This window comes from Penaeus monodon, chromosome 14, assembly GCF_015228065.2.
Source record: "Penaeus monodon isolate SGIC_2016 chromosome 14, NSTDA_Pmon_1, whole genome shotgun sequence".
Lineage (NCBI taxonomy): Eukaryota > Metazoa > Arthropoda > Malacostraca > Decapoda > Penaeidae > Penaeus > Penaeus monodon.
In genome coordinates, this window is record NC_051399.1 from 15,409,902 (window position 1) to 15,427,401 (window position 17,500).

General features: G+C 38.4%; 1 protein-coding gene across 1 annotated transcript in view; it reads right to left on the reverse strand.

The window, feature by feature from the left end:
* LOC119580595 (dual oxidase-like) overlaps nt 1-17,500 on the reverse strand; it is a 108,829-nt gene that overhangs the window by 26,203 nt on the left and 65,126 nt on the right. The window contains exons 18-25 of the mRNA XM_037928705.1: nt 13,421-13,611; nt 13,061-13,246; nt 12,744-12,893; nt 10,695-10,870; nt 9,862-10,317; nt 2,429-2,566; nt 1,620-1,799; nt 1,252-1,439 (exon numbers count right to left, since the gene is read on the reverse strand). Of these exons, the coding sequence (XP_037784633.1) occupies nt 1,252-1,439; nt 1,620-1,799; nt 2,429-2,566; nt 9,862-10,317; nt 10,695-10,870; nt 12,744-12,893; nt 13,061-13,246; nt 13,421-13,611 (1,665 nt within the window). The remainder of the gene's footprint in view (nt 1-1,251; nt 1,440-1,619; nt 1,800-2,428; nt 2,567-9,861; nt 10,318-10,694; nt 10,871-12,743; nt 12,894-13,060; nt 13,247-13,420; nt 13,612-17,500) is intronic.

Here is a 17,500-nt window from a genome sequence, read left to right on the forward strand (position 1 = left end):
TAAAATAAAAAAATAAATAAAAAATAATATATATAATAATAAATAAAATAAATATATATATTAATATATATATATATAATTAAAAATTATAATATATAAAAAATAAATAATATAAAATATATTTTAAAAAATAATTTAATATATTAATATATATATTATTTATATTATATAATTTTTATTAAAAAAAAAAAAAAAAATATATAATATATAAATAAAATATCTAAATATAATTATATATATAAAAAATAAAAATTTAAAATAATTTATATTATAAATATATATAAATAAAAAGGGGGAAAAATATATATTTTATATATATTTATTTATTATATATCATTTTATTTTTATTAATATATAAATTTTTATTAAAAATTATATTACATATTTATTATTTTTTATTAAAATAAAATTTTAAAAATTTTATAAATATATTTTATATATATAATATAGATATATAAATATATATATATATTTTAATATTATAATTTTATTATAATAACATTTTTTAATTTTAATTTAATATTATATTGGGGAAAAAAAATTTTTTAAAAAAAAAATATAAAATATAATAAAAATAAAAAAATTATAAAAATAATAAAAAAATATTTATTTTTAATAAATTAAAATTAAAAAAAATATTTAAAATAAAAAAAATGGGTTTTAAAAAATATAAATATTAAAATTAAATAGAATATATAAAAAAAAAAAAAATATTAAAATTAAATAAATTTTTTTATTTTAAAAATTAAATATAATTTTTGAATTTTTTAATTATTTATTATAAATATTATAATTTTTATTATTTTATAAATAATATAATATATTGATTTTAAATTAAAATTTTATAATATAATTAATATAAATAATTTTTTTTTATATTTAAAATTATTAAAATATTTAAATATATATAAAATTAAATAAATTTAATATTATTCATATATTAAAAAAAAATTTTTATCAAATTATATATAAATAGAATAAAATTTTAATAAAAAAATTTTTATTATAAAAAAAAAATTTTATTTTTTTATTTTATTTTTTATATATAATATAAATTTTTTTATAATTTTTTATTATAAAATATATTTTATATTAAAAAAAATTTCTTTAATAAATATAAAATTTTAAAAAAATTTAACGTTGAAAAACGTTTACAAAATTTATTTACTTAAAAAAAATATAAAAAAAAATTTTTTCTATTATATTTAAAAATCACATAAGCCCTCTGTTTTCCCCGCTTCTTCCCTGTACGAGCTGCCAGACCCAGGAAACCATGACCCAAAAGAATACGGTGTTGGGGGGAGCCAGAAGAGCCCGAAAAATGCCGCCGTGCAAAAAAACGCAAAACGTATAGCGGCGTGTGGATGGTAAGCAGGACGCCCGTGAGGCCCGTGATGGTTTGCAGGCACCAGTAGTGGAACTTGGGTAACACGTGAGTACTATAAAGGCGAGAGGAATGAGAAACAGTGGGTTAATTTTTGGATCGATAACAAGTATTACAGTACTTAATCTAGCTTAAATTGATACATAAATAGGCTAGGTATAATGCTTTACAAGAGTATAAATGAATATTACAATCGTCTGGAAAACACGATCTGCTCAATCACAAATAGACTTGCCCCCTAAAGAAATCCCTAAAAATACAAGCCAGGTCCATGGCTGTCTGCGTGGATATGTGGTAGAAGTTGATGCAGTGCCCAATAATGTGCACCAGCGTCCAGAACAGGGCCCAGGCTCCGATGTATCGGTGAAAATCCACCATATTGTCGAATGGAAAAATGCGATGCAACATTGTTGACCTGCAGAAAGATTAACTCCTCAGCTATTATGCTTTGGGAGGGACAGAAAGACATACATGTATATGTTTATATGCATATACATACATAGATAAAATGAATAATGCTACCCGCGTTTTTATGGTATTCGCAGTTGGTTAAACGGGCGGACAGAACTCAAGGGCGATTTACTATCTATACGAAAAAAGGGAAAGAAACATGGAGTAAGTGTTGGTTTTTGGGACTTAAAATAATTGAATTTTCTTCTTCCCATTTCTTTTCTGGCTATTAATTTTTTTTTTTTTTTAGTAAAATAATACATACAGAGAGAGGAGAGAGAAGGATATATATATATATATATATATATATATATATATATATATTATATATATATATATATTTTATATATAGGTATATATATATATATATATATATATATTATATATATAATATATATATAGAGAGAGAGAGAGAGAGAGAGAGAGAGAGAGAGAGAGAGAGAGAGAGAGAGAGAGAGAAAGAGAGAGAGAAAGAGAGAGAGAGAGAGAGAGAGAGAGAGAGAGAGAGAGAGAGAGAGAGAGGGTTGGGGGTGGAGTACACCATCACACGAAAAGTATTACAGGGAGGAGTAAATACAAAGTAAGATGACTCACCGTAGGAATGACAGTACATTGCGGCACATTGTGACTAGGAGCGTGGAGTAAGTGAACATCATGGCTGATGCAGCTCCTCTAGTGACGGTGACCCCCAGACCGGCAATGCGGCGGAGACCGGCGTGCTCGCGCTCTATGCTGGGATTTCAGAATGTGAACATTATATTAGATATAGTCAGCTGTGCTTTAAAATCATATACTATTGCCTTTATTATATGTAATACTGAACGTTGTCCTTGTAAGCATCCCATAGCACTGCATCCCCTCCGCATGCCGTTATCTGTATTGCACATTCATGCGGAAACGATTTTCCTGTTTGCGACCGGAGAGCACCTTCCTCTTTCGTGTGCTTCGATCCTTGCCAAGTATAGTTGCGGAGTTATATTTCAGTACACTTGATGGTTCCCACTTTTGTACATCTGGCACCACTTCGATGTAAACATAGAGCAAATATCATTTGTTCAGGTTGTCTCTAAGAAAAGGTGTGGTTGGTAGAACATAAATGACCAACAAATGTATTAGTATCTATTTTTGGAAACTATGTAAGCCATTTAATTTTTTTTTTCAAATAAGTGATAACAATATCCGTTACCATTAGTTACCATTCACTTTGTAGTGGGATATTTTTCAAATGCGATTTCCTGGAATTGTTTGTTTATCGAAATTACAACACCTATTGGGGTGAAGCGGCATTTCCCCCTTCTTTCAACACAGAGAGTGTCAATTATAGCTGCGTATTTCTTGTAAATGCTTCATGCTTTAAAAATCTATGTATAGAGCAGCTGTATCAAATAAAATTCTTCAAATTCACCGATACCTTTCTAAACGGTTTTTGTAGCTGTACCATCTAGTAACGGCTAATCGAACTAATGGAGGGACCGTTTTTTCGCCTGAACGAGACACTTGGAACTGACTCAATAAACAAAAAACATGCTACATTATATTTTTCATAATAGATCATTAGCTGGTCGCAAAACCGCTGCAGGGCTACAATGAATATGAAATATTTACATTGTGTGTATGTGTGTATGTGTGTGTGTGTGTGCGTGTGCGCGTGTGTGTGTGTGTGTGTGTGTGTGTGTGTGTGTGTGTGTGTGTGTGTGTGTGTGTGTGTGTGTGTGTGTGTGTGTGTGTGTGTGTGTGTGTGTGCAGTGTTTATAGAAATACGAAGTCAATATGTATAAACAGCATGTATAATTCTTTTCGGTTGTTCTGAATGCGTTTTATTTTGTGATAAAATCTGACCATAATTTTCGCTATTATTATTTCATAAGTAGTGACGTTTCTCTGGGGAGTCGCATTCGATCAGCTGAGTGGTACCAAGGAGAGTGAAAAAGAAGTTTAAAAACTTGACTCCCAATATTTGTATCGTACTATATTTGATATATTGATATTGAAAGAAAAATCTTGTTCACTCTGATAAATATGAATTTAATCTCGCTCTCTACTTTTATCTGACACGTATGCAAATTATATTTCCTTTGTATTTGTCAGTGCATGTCAAAGCTTTGATACATAAACTTAATATGTTTACGATAAAAATATTTATTTCCCGGTGCCTGAAAAGTCATCTAAACGCTTGTTTGTTCACCCGGAACTTGAGTGCTTGAAGAAAGAGGAACCATCTAGAAAAATAAAAAACATGAAATCGTATATTTGATTATCTTTATGATAATTAATTCCGGAATATTCATTTCGCGGCAAATCCTAATGTATGCTAAACAAGAAATAAAATATGTCCGATGACATATAACGTCATAATGACATGGGAAATCGGAAGTGACACCCTTTTTTCAAGATGGACTCAGGTCAATCTGAAATTGCAAATAGAGGCCATATCATTGGGATGAGGGAAAGTAATTTCTCTCCCAGTGAAATAACCAGAGAGCCGGGTATCTTAGCTCGATGTTAAACTGCGTCCAAATTCTGTTCTATATTGAAGAATACGGCGCATGTTTTCTGTTTATTTATTTAGTTGCGAAAAGAAAGAAATATAGAAGAAGAAGAAACAGTCACTTCGTAAGTTCGATAAGCCGCAACTAGATGGTGTAGCCACGGCACACAAGAAGCATTTGCAAAAGTATCAACGATTTTTTTATTTATTTATTTTTAGCTACATAGATGTAGAAAGAATGAAGTATTTTCATGTTTCAAGAAATATGCAGCTATAATTGAAAATTATTGTGTTGAAAGGTGAGGGACATACTGCCTCACCTCCATAAGTGTTGCCATGTCGACAAACAAACAATTCCAGGAAATCGCATTTAAAAAATCTCCCACTACAAAGTCAGTGATAGCTAATACTACATGTTTTGTTTTCACTTGTTTGAAGAAAACGAAAGATGAAATACATAGTTTCCAAAAATAGATACTAATACACTTGTTGGTCATCTATATTCTACGAATAACACTCCTTATTACAATCAACCTAGGATATTCGCCTCATTCATAAACATACTATCTACTCTATGTTTACATCGATGTTGTTGCCAGATGTACAAAAGTGGGACCTAGTAAGTGTACTGAAACATAATTCCGCAACTGTACATTCCGCCCTTATCCAGCTCCCCACGTCCTCTTCACGAGGGTCGCTGGGTGTTGGGACATACGTACTGATTTTTCCCTTGCTGAATTTGCTGCTGTTTGCTACAGCGATTTACAATTGATCGTGCCACCAGACTCCTTGTTTTCTGCAAGAAATTATAGACATCTTGCTAGTTTCCCCCCTAAGACACTAGGAAGCAAAGTGCCACTCAGTGTGTGACTTTTGCTTTACCTAAACTGCCTTCCGAGTCCCTTCAGTCTGGACCACATTTACTTCTCCTGAGGCCCGGTTTCGTGGTTTTCTCAAGTCTTCAACTTCGGACTAAAGATGAAAGCTTACAAGCTTTGGGAGCCGCTTGCTCCCTTTCTCCTGTCACCCACATGTTTTCCATATGGAGCCACACGGGAAGACAGGCACGGCTCGGGAGGGATAGTGAGGGAGAGGAGTGCCTATATTCGGATGTGCCTGATAACTTTTGTGGCAGTTCTGTGCAGTTCAGTGTGCTGCCAGGGATTTCTAACATCTTGTTCGTTTTCCTCATGACCCCTTGCAAGTGAGGGTTCCTCTCAGCATGCCTGATGTTTTCCTAAAGACAGAGGACTGCCTCCACGGTTCTGTAGTTAAAGTTGCATGATGTTTAATGCTTGTATCTCATGGTGCCCTCTTAGTCAGGCAAAGGATACAAGAAACACTGTCTTTGAACCCATTAAGTGGTTTCCCACAGGCTTTGAACTCTCACTAACGCACACTCTTGTGAAGGCAAGCTTGATGCTGTTACTCCCCTTTTTCCATCCTGTTCTTCCATCCTCTCTTTTTCTACTTGGGTGGTAAGAAATATTTACAAACATTGCCGCAGGGATATTTAGTACACACATGTAATACCTGTTTACCCATTTCCTTGATTATCAGCAAGCTTTTTATTTCATTTTCCTTGCTATCATTGTTGTTAATAAAATGAAAAAGTCATAACGTCTAAGATAACAGTAATAATCTTGACCTTATTGACATTTGAATAGAAAAAAAATCCCTGAAAATATAAGGAATGGGGAAATTAGGTGAGGTACTTATTGACTTCTTGATGACTAATCGCTTGTGGACTCATCTATGTGTAAACAAAATTCACAAAATAAACTACAGCAGCCAGAAAATGTATCTGGTGACAGGGGTTCATATATTCTCATTTATCTTTCGGGATTTATCTTGGTAATATATGCAATGACCAATACATATTAACTTGCATCCTAAGGGACCTACTACTACTTTGGGTTTCATTTCCTTCTCATTTCTTGGTTTCTTACCATTCCTCACCTCCCCAAAACGCCTCTGCGATGCTGGAGGTTTTTCATCACTCAGTTACATACATTCCCTTGGCTCTGCCTCTCATAGACATTGTCACTCGAGTAAGGAGGAGTGGACCTGCTTCACCTCATCCTCCCCTCCCCTCCCCCCTGCTGACTGGGGGGTGGTGAGGATGCCAGAGGAGAGGCAATTTTAATGGGTGCTTTGTGGGGGTTGCACTGCTTGGGTCCAAAGGTCACAGGTGAGAGGGGTGGGGTGTAGTTCACATTCCCTGGCTCCAAGTTATGATAATGCCGTATCTTCCCTGTAGTCCTTTGTGGTGCTCAGCCTTCTGGTTGTGATCTACTTCTCCCAGCACCTCTATTAGACAGTGCTGGTCTGCAGTTTCCTCTAGGGAGAAAATGGCAACATTCATGGTGTTCCGTCGCCCTTCAGCATGTTCCTTGGACCTTACAGGCCCAGGGGCCAGACTGGGCCTGAACATTGGCACGACAGGTATTTCAGGTCCAGGTCCTTGCAGACCTGAACTCCTTGCTGATCATGTGAACAGATTCAATGGAAGTGGGACTTCCAAGTAAGACCATGGTTATGCATTTCCACAAAAGAGAAAAATTCCATCCTTCCTTCTATTTAGGAGCAAATCCACTGCACTTTGTTTAAGAAATATAGTACTTAGGTCTAATTTTTGACTCGAGGCTTACATGGGTACCTCACATCAAACAGTCAGAGGTGAAGGCTTAGTAAGGTGAAAGTACTTAGTATATTATAGATTATTTCCCACCTGTCTTGGGATGCAGATTGCACAACGCTTCTGTGGCTTTACTGGGCTGTACTGAGTGCTTATTCATAGCAAACTTGACTATCGATGTGAGGCTCATTCATCTGCAACTCCCACAGCTCTCCGGATGTTGGACTCCCAGAATCTGTAAATGGAGTTTCAGGTCTTCACCTGTGGAGTCCCTGCATGCTGAGTGAAAAAACACTATTTTCATTACACCAGGACTACATGATTTACTACACGAAACTACAAAGGATTCCGGGATCTCCTATATCCAGATTGGTTTTCAACCCTCTTGAGGACAGCCAATCCAATGGTAGGAAAAGGAGGAATCTAGTGGAAGATCTCAATTTAAATCTCACCAAGGTTCTAGCTATTGGAACTCCCCAGTTCCCCTGTTAGACTACTCTGGTCGAGCTAGATTTAGTCGGTATAGAGAAGGGGGAGGGATTCAAAGCAGATATCAATGAGAGATTTCTTCAACACCAAGTACCAAGAATCACATACAATATATACAGATGGTTCGAAAATGGTGTGGGTTTTGTAGTAATGAGCAGAAGGAAGATTGCATTTGTCAGTCTTTCTTCAGCAACCTCGATCTTCACTGTAGAGTTACATATATTCTTGCAGCAGTCAAAAGAATTAGAAATCTTATGAACCATTCTGTTGTAATATATTGTAACTCTCGTAGTGACTTGCAAGCAACCAACTCATCACATCCAGTGGTGAGGGAGCTTCAAGATTGGCTTGCTCTGATGTCAGCACGTAAAAAGATAACCATGTGTTGAGTGCTAGTGCATACTGGTGTCAGTGGGAATGAGCAAGCTAATCAGAAGGCCAAGACAGCTGCCGCTCAGCCCTGTGATGCTCGTTTTCCTCTCCCACACACTGACTTAAAACCAGCATCAGAAGTTGTCTTCGCAAAAAATGGAGGAAGCAATGGAGGCATACTCTAAAAACAAACTGCGAGAGATATGAAATGACCTTAGCAGTTGGGGGGCCAGTATCCATCCTAAACAACAAGTAGAGGTAGTGTTAACAAGGCTAAGAATTGGGCACACAAAATTGACTCATGGGCCAGTGATGACTAAAAGTGGAACACGTGAGGGATGCCAAGAGCCATTAACGATCGCACATGCAGTGGAAAGTCGTATGTATTTGTCCAAAGAGAGATGTACTTGTCTTCCCCATATAAACTGAAAAATGTATTGGGGGAGGATTGTGACATAGTTACCAAGGGAAGGATAATATTAGAAAAAAAATAAATAATTATGCATAATATTTATGCAATAATTTTATACAATTAAAGCATAATATTAAGGTTCGATTTTAATATAATATTCTTGCTTTGATTTTTAATATGATACCCATGCTTTGAATTTTTATATATTTAAGCTTTGATTTTTAATATAATATTCATTGTCATTTATTTTTTTATTCTGAGACAGTTATCGATAGATTTTTAATGTTTTAAATATTTGAACATTTTAATCCATAGACCTTAGCTGTTGACACAGCAGATAATCTTAAATATTCAATTAATCTTGTCCATTGGAAATTCTTCCCCTTCCTTGCATCTAGCACAAGTAGAGAGATGTAATCAATAAAAGGTTCTTCTGTTCAAGCTCAACAACCTGCTAAATTCCATATGGCATAAGTATTCACCTGATAATGTTGGTTGGCTGTCAGGTCCTTCTTACAGGTAGATGAATTGCCTACACTTCAACCTCCCCAAATCCTATCTGGTTCTAAAGACGTCCCTGTAGTGGCTGGGCCTTAAAAGGACACATCTGTGGGAACAGTGGGATTGCTGGATGTTGACAGGAACTGATGTTGGAAAGTTCTGCTTCAGGTGGGCATTGAGAGAGCCTGCTGTGTAACCTTAAGCACGCAGTGAAAGCAGTCCCTTTAGTCAGAATTTACTTTCCTCTTTTTCGTTGAAGATTGAAAGGTTTCAGCCTCATGTCCTCTCCCGCCTCAGTAGCCGACCCTTCTGACCTATCTCACCACCAGTGCATCAGAGAGAGGCTGGGAGTATCAGCCATTAATGGACCCCCATAACTTCGAGGCATGGCCCTTTTGACTAAGTTAGGCTCACACCAGCGTCCGAGAACTACACATGATCTTCCCTCCTTTGTCAGGAAACCTCCCTGAGGCTTCTCCTAGCTCTCACTAAACACTTCCCACCAAGCCGTGTTTCTTGTTAATCTGGTAACAAGATTCAGGGTCACACAGCTGGCCACATGCATTTTACTCACTTTCGCCTTGTTTGGTCCATATCTCAGTCCCTCTTGCCCCTTGCAAGGACCATGTTTGTATTTGTCCTAGCATGACCCGTGAACAGCTACCACCATTGTTCTCTGGTGTTTTTATTTTCCCCCTCTTGTGGTTTCCTAGCAGCATACAAATTTACTGTTTATTATTACACCAAACCTAACATTTCAAGAACATAACAAATTTTTTTATACTTTTCAAAGTGCACCCTTCCTTCCCTCTCATTGTTGCTCAAACTATGCCCATTTTCAAATTTCACAAAACAAACAAGAAATATTATATGGTGCATTTCGCCAAAGGTATCGTTCAAAATGTGTAGAATACCTTTTCATACGCCAATAAAGAGAAAGAGAAATAGGAGGAGCTAGACTGAGTGAGGGCAAGCTAGGCTGATTGTGTGTGTGTGTGTGTGTGTGTGTGAGTGTGTGTGTGTGTGTGTGTGTGTGTGTGTGTGTGTGTGTGTGTGTTGTGGTGTGTGTGTGTGTGAGTATTTCATCTTGAAATTATGCATCTAAGAAGTGAATGTTAATAACTCACGTGTAATAATAGGCCCTCTCGGCAAATATGAGCAGCATTACGATAGTATACAATGTTCCCCAGAAAAGAGTCTGTTGCTTGTTCTTGATGTTGTTCACGATGGACCGAAAGCTCTCGGACAGCTCGACACACAACCACAATTTGTCCTTTGGAACTTCATCACTTTCCTCCTGGGTCAGCACCTCCTGGCGAGCCTCGTCGTACTCCTTCCGAGCTGCCTCGGCAGCGAAACCTCCTGTAGGGATCTCATCGTAGAGGCTGAAGCGAGAATTACTTTTACGTGACATTTCCAGCACATCAATCTGAACGTGATTAAAGACGTCACTCCTTGTGTTGAATATCTTTTGGAACTGTTCAAAGTTGATGGGCTGGTCAGCGCTGACGCCAACGGAGTGCAGCATCGTCTGCACGATGTGGTTGAGGTCCTGGTTCTTGCTTTCGCTTCCCAGGGTAGACCTTCAAGGAGTAAGAAGGATAATTAAACATAGATTATCATAAAGACGGACATCACTAAATACTGTACACGAAAACATTTAAAACTTCGCATTTATGAATATATGGCTTATTTATTCTTAGTCAATATTAATGATGTTGTTTTATTCATTATTTATTAATGATGTTGTTTTATTCATTGCCATTGTCTATCTCCCTCCCTCTTTTTCATGTCTCTCCCTTGATATTTAGACAAGAGGTTGACTGCACATGACTGCACTTCATTTAACAGGCCCGTGAATTGCATAGCGATGTACATGATGTACAAATGTGAATGTAAACGGTGTCACTTCGGAAGTGCTCCTTAGGAATTCCCGGGCATACTGTCTGGTTGCACTCACCTGACCATGCCTACCAAGTCCGGCGCAGACAGCTGGCCTGTGCGGGAGATGTCGTAGATGTTGAAGATGAGCCTAGCTTTCTCCTCTGGCTTCCCACGAGCGAACACAACCATCACATCCCAAAATTCTTTAAGCGTTATGAAACCATTGCTGTCCTGGTCCATCAGCCGGAAGAGCTATGTGAATAGGGAAATTGTTTACTGAGGTGCACCGAAAATTATAGCTAACACTACAACCAGTTTTATTTGAAATGCACAGAAGTTAGCCAATAGAAAACCTATCAGAGCTTCTGTGCAGGTAGGCACAAAATTTCCCAGACCCGTCCTTAGCCGCAAGGCTCTTCGCTTGTAAAGTTTCATCCCGGTCCTTTAAATTCGATAACAGTGAAACTAATGATAAATAAACGAAAGCTAGGACAAAGTACCTCCTGCATTTGGCAGGGTATAGAATACTATATATCATAAAAAAGTCTTATATAGCTCGTTACATGAATGTATAGTTTAATGTATCTAACAAGTCATGGCAAGTAATAGGGGAAGGCAGAGACTAAAATTTAGTTTTTTTTTCGCTATCATGAATCTTGAAAGCAAAACAAGAAAATGAGCATGACCTCCCCCCCCCCCCAAGAAAAAAAAATCCCTTTATTTTTCAGCAGGGTGCCCGACTACTGTGTGGTGAGCTTGAAAGCAGACGGGCATTGTACCCTATTGCTTTTAGGTAAAATTTAGCACTGTCATGGACCCACATCTCTTTTATTTCAGCTGCCACTCCCTAAGACACATAGCTGGTGTAGTTTAAATATCAATAGTACTCAACATGTAATTTAGAAACTTGGGTAGCATGAGGAGCCAGTTCAAAACTACTGTCCTCTTCTAGGAATTAAAATATACTATCTAATTTACATAGTAACATTTGCGCACATTATACAGAAACGCCCAAGAACCCTTGAAGGTTAACCAAACACCTCTGACCTGGTTCCACACAATCGACTTGAGTCTCGGCCTCTAGGAGGCCATCCTCCAGGCTCCCCCTGTGGACCATGCGTTCCGCTACACCTTCGACAGCCACACTACTGTACAGGTTTTTTTTCATCCTCCAAGAAAGCAAGGACCGGGGTCCATAAGCTTCCACATGTCGAGGCTGCTTCTCATAACTGAGAACCCCGTAGGCGGGGGATTAGCGGCAAATTTTGCCATTATCGTTACATGATAAGAACACCAAATTTGGTATCAGACTTTCTATGGGTCTAATGATGAATTTTAGAAAGGGAATTGCAAATTTTTCTACGATGAAAAAAAAACTCTGATCAGTTTAATGAACACATTGATCCAATGGTCACACAAAAGTGTCACAAATTTCATTTCCTTCCTTATATTGGTTTCAGGTTTAATGCATCTTAAGCAATTTAATTTTATTTGAACAAAATCAAATTACCACATAACATCGTAAAGGATGAAATAGATAGGAAAGTGTATGTATTTTTAACAAACCATCTAATAACGATTTTTATTATTTTAGAATATTGTAGTTTTCTACCTTCAATATAGGTATCTATAAAAAAAATCCCTCTAAAATTCATCATTAACCCTGAGGACGACTTTTATCTGACATGTAACGAAATAAGAGAGAGAGAGAGAGAGAGAGAGAGAGAGAGAGAGAGAGAGAGAGAGAGAGAGAGAGAGAGAGAGAGAGAGAGAGAGAGAGAGAGAAAGACTAAGAAATACACATGAACGCAGTCTTCATATGATAAACAAAAATATGCAGTCAATTTTGAGATGTCAAAATGACAGTAAAAATATTAATTAAGAAGAAATAGTTGGCAAAGTTAATATTTAAGAGCTGCTTAATCCTAATTTCTTCCTAAGTCCCACCATTATAGAAGCTTAAACTCCCCTTAGGTATTTAGTCACTTAAATGGGGAGAGGAATTAATGGACGTTTAAGTCGCGGTCTATTAAATGAGGATTGACTATATCATATAACCATTCCACCATCACTAGACTTTATTTAATAATAGTATGTTTTTATTTGTCATACATAACACTCTAACCTGTTTAACGAAGACGGAGTCAGGTAACATCCCAAGTTGGTTAGCGAGTTCTACCTGCGTAAGTTCCATGGATAGGAAGTAATTTTTGTTGTGACTACCCATGGCAATTAGGTTTGCTGCCACGTCGGCTTGCTTGCTGGACCCAAATGCCTGGTTTGGGACAGAAAATACACTAAGGTTATGTAAATTCGTTTATGGGATGTTATCAGTAACAAGTTCAATACACACACACACGCACACACACACACACACACACATATTATAAATTCGTTATAAACCATGCTTGAATCTACAGCATAGCAAAAGAACCAACTTACGTTGGACAGAACAACCCTCGAAAAATCGGCCAGCTGTTTTTCCCTCTGCTTGACTGTAACTATGCCAAATTGTAGCGAAGTCTTGGACTCTGGGCTCAGAGTTAAATTTATGCCAAGGTTTTGGCAGAATTCAGTCAACTCCTTGTGAAGTCTCTTTGCATGCCAACCATCTTGGAAACTCAGAAACTGTAAGTACGTGATGAAATGTGCTATTCAGAAGAAAAGAAAAAATATTTCTGCTTATACGAGTAATGATAAGGCAGAATAACTAAGAGGTAAAAAAACAAAACTAGGATAGTAAACGCAAATAAGATAACAAAGGGAACAAGCAAGAAGCAGGAAGGTGTACCAAGAACTCACCAGGTCATAATGGTTAGACACACAGATTACCATCTGTGTGAAATCCTGGAGGTGACGAACCTTCATCTCTTGCACATTGCTGAGATCGATAATCCGCAATCGCTCTTGCCCCGTCCCGGTCACTTCGATGCGACGCGACTCTTGCTCCAGCCGGACTACAACGTACCGGCTCTCCCTTAGAGTCACGCGCTCTGTTGGTTGGAGAGATCCACACAGACTTCACATGGATGTCAGTGCTAGAAACATGTACTACATTTTCTTTACCTTTACACACACACACACACACACACACACACATATATATATAAAAAGGAGGAATGGTTTTACGGCAAGCCTACCAAATTCCAGTAGCCATAATTATCGCCATTTTCTCTACAGTAAGGGAAGAACAAAATCAGTTTATATCAGGGAATCTTTTCCATTTTTTTTTTTTTTTTAATAGTAGAAACTAAATACCAGGTCCAACTTCTGAATCTCGAGATTTAAAACAATTAGAAAGACAATTAAACATGGGGCAAGTGTTGCTAAAAATTATAGATAGTAAAAAAAAAAAAAGTCAAGGCAAGTGAACCAGTGTTGTAAGTAAGAAGGATTCGAAACGACCTTTTCAAACAGGATTATGGAAATTTCCTACTTATCTGCTGTTTCCAGGTTAAAAGAAACAAATTATGGAATGCAAATAGAATACCTTGATAATATTTTTTACACCCATACACCTATTTGATGATATAGATGCATCACTGTAATACTGCATTTGAAATATTCGACACATAGGATGTTTTTTCTTTTTTCTAATATCAGTTTGGCAGTAAATTGCACAATCAATATCTCTGAATTTGCGGTCACATAACCTTCTTCACGTACTGCCTAGTGTAATATGCATGTGCATTGGAGCCGATATTTGAATTCATTAAAAGAATAAGGTGCAGCTCACTGCCACGAATACCAACCCTACAGTAATATGACACCTGTATGTTAAGTTCAAATTCCAGCAGTGTCTGTGTGTGTGTGTGTGTATAGCATATACAAAAGTCTATTTCTGTTACCAGCGGACCATGTGGCTGTGTACCACGTGGATCCAAGTCCCAAATAGGAACCATTCACTCAGCGAGGGCGTAGATGAAGATTGTTATCTGATCTCGCTTGACCCTTCAGTTTGTGACCAGAGCTTGTCAGCCTAGCCCTCCCCCTCCGGGCTGGCTGACCTGACCCGTGTCCCAGCATACCGCTATTACCCATATTTATAGACATTGTCTCGTGTGTTCCCATACTATGTGTCAACTCTCATTAATAAAGAGTCACGCCGTTAACCAGTATAACTACCCACTGTTCACCATTGTACTAAGGATTATAGCCTTTTACAAACTGGTGGCAGGACGGGCACTGCGTCCTTCCGGCTTGCAGCACGAACACCACCTCCAAGGAAGAAAAAACGCTTGACCGTTCCCGAAGACATGTCTAAGAAAAAAAAAACAAGTAAGTACACGTTTCGGCCCCTTTCTATTATTTCATTTCCCTTCCTTCTTCGCCCACACACGTATTAAGCCGTTTTTTTTTGGGGGGGGGGGGGAAGTGCTAAATGACAGCAAATGGCACGTTCTCACACTATTCCTTTCACCTCAAATTGCATTTCTGTGGTCAATAAACATGAATATCGTTTGTTAGTTAAGTAGTTAATTAATTTCTCTTGTTTTTAGAGATTTATGTTGTTTCATCTGCAACGAATTTAACGCGTTCGTGATTTTATCTTATCACGAATATCATTTAATTTTATCTCGTTCCTCCTCTCGCCCTGACCTGACCCAAACTTTCTCTTTCTCTTGGGGTTAGGGGAAAACGTGGGAAGGGTCAAGACATGACTGCTTGGTTCCCTGTAATTTGGTTGTTGTTTTGTTGACGCCTTGGGGATTAACCGTAGCATCATTACAAATGCTCAGTGGTGACACATTCTATCAGCGCAAGAACGGAGCATGTAACGCAATTTTATTAAAATTTACTATACTGAATAAAGCGTAGGATCTTCCCGATAGCATAGTGCACAGGATTGCCGATATTACCCTGGAGTTGCATAAACGCCTAATAGGTCTGCGCTCCGACGTTCGAAAAGTAGATACAGGTAAAACTGAAGTTATTCATTTGATCGGCAACTTTGAGTCGGTGTGACCCGCGGTTACGTAATTAATGTAGGACTAGGTTTTAAGCTAGAATAATTATTCGCTTATCAATCACACCTTTCTCCCCTCTTGAAGTCGCTAGCATGTTTTGGGTAATTCCCAGGGGATCATGTAATTCGTAAATATCCTTAAGAAATGTCGTGAGTGCCCATCACAGATATGCAGAAAAGAGCAGGTTATTTATAGATTTTCCTGGCTCGAGTCGCTTCAGTCAATGTACGGCACTTTGGGTATAGGATCCCCCGTCAATGATGACTAACATGCATAGCTAGACATGTACCTCGGCAGTTCAGATTGCTGACCCTGAGAAGATTTGCTTGTTAAATAGCTTGCGAATATTTTTTCATGTCACCATTCATTCATGTGTACATTCTGTCGCACATCATTAAATTTTGAATTCAATAAGGTAGTTGGAAAAATTTTATATAGCTAGCATTGCTAATTTACCTCAGTTTTCTAATAGTGAACGTTAATATTCGTGTTTGTGATTCATTCTCTGTGTGAGGTCACTCTCGCTTTCCCTCTCACTCACGCTAGCTGTCACTCACACACACACACACACACACACACACTCATCCACACAGGACAAAAGACACTGAAACCTTTTCATTAATAAGGTTGGTTGCTGTTTCAGTGCCGGCGTAAAGATTTATGATGTATATCTTTAGCCCGCAATTTTGTCAGTCGTGACGAGTGACTCGTACATGATGTACAAATTACATTTGTTTCTTCTCTGTGTGACAACAGTGGTTCAAGTAAATCCTTGCGGATTGCCATTGTCGTTTCCCTTATCTACTCTCATATCTATCAGAGATGGATGGTAGTTCAAGCCTGGTCCATGCGGATTGCTACTGACGTCTCCCTCTCCTATTTTTATCTTTATCTTTGTGAAATAAAACACAAAATGAAAAAAAAGACGAAAATATATAAAAACCCTACATTAAAAACCGCAAATTTGTATAAATAACCGGCTAGTGGTACTTAACACCCCTACTTCTCTGTTGCATTTCTATTTCTCTTACTATTTGGCCCTTAAATGTATGATCTTGTTCCCCTACTATATATTGCAGTCGGACCGACACGGCACCAAAGAAGGACCCTGCTGCAGAATCGGTCACCTTAGGATGCTGTAGGAAGGACATCATCGGATGATCGCCATAGGCCTACGGACCAGGATTCGTTTGTCAGAGCAGGTGTTAAGCCGTCCCATGATGTAGTGGATGGGTGACGCCTGCCAGACTCCTGTAGATCCAGCGAAGAACCAGGAACTCGCCAGCGCAGGTACCAGTCGCCCCAGGATGCTGTGGATCGGCGACGCCTGGCGGACGCCCGCAGATCCAGTCAACTCCAGGAGCTCGTCAGCGCAGGTATCAGCCGCCCCGAGATGCCGCTCCTGCCCTGACGTCTGTAGATGAAGATTACGAGGACGTGTGGACGCGAGAAGGACCTGGACGAGATCTGTGAGGACGTGTGGACGAGGCCGCCGCCGAGTTAGGCCTGGACGAGGACTACGAGGAAGTCGAGACGAATCCGAAGTCAAGGAGGACCTGTGCAAGACTTTCGACGACGTGTGGACATCGAGGACAGATAGATTACACCGAGGACCAGGAGGATGAGGATGACAGGGACGAGCAGCCACGAAGATGCACCAGGGCAACGCACGAGAACGAGACGACCAGCCAAGTTAGATCACCCTTGAGGCAAATCAAAGGCGCCTTGAGGGCGAGGCGCGAGTAGGTGGCCGAGCAATATAGCATATACATATTTCTGTTACCAGTGGACCACGTGGCTGTTTACCATGCGGATCCAAGTCCCAAATAGGAACCATTCACTCAGCGAGGGCGTAGATGACGTTATTATCTGATCTCGCTTGACCCTTCAGTTCGTGACCAGAGCGCGCGTGCTC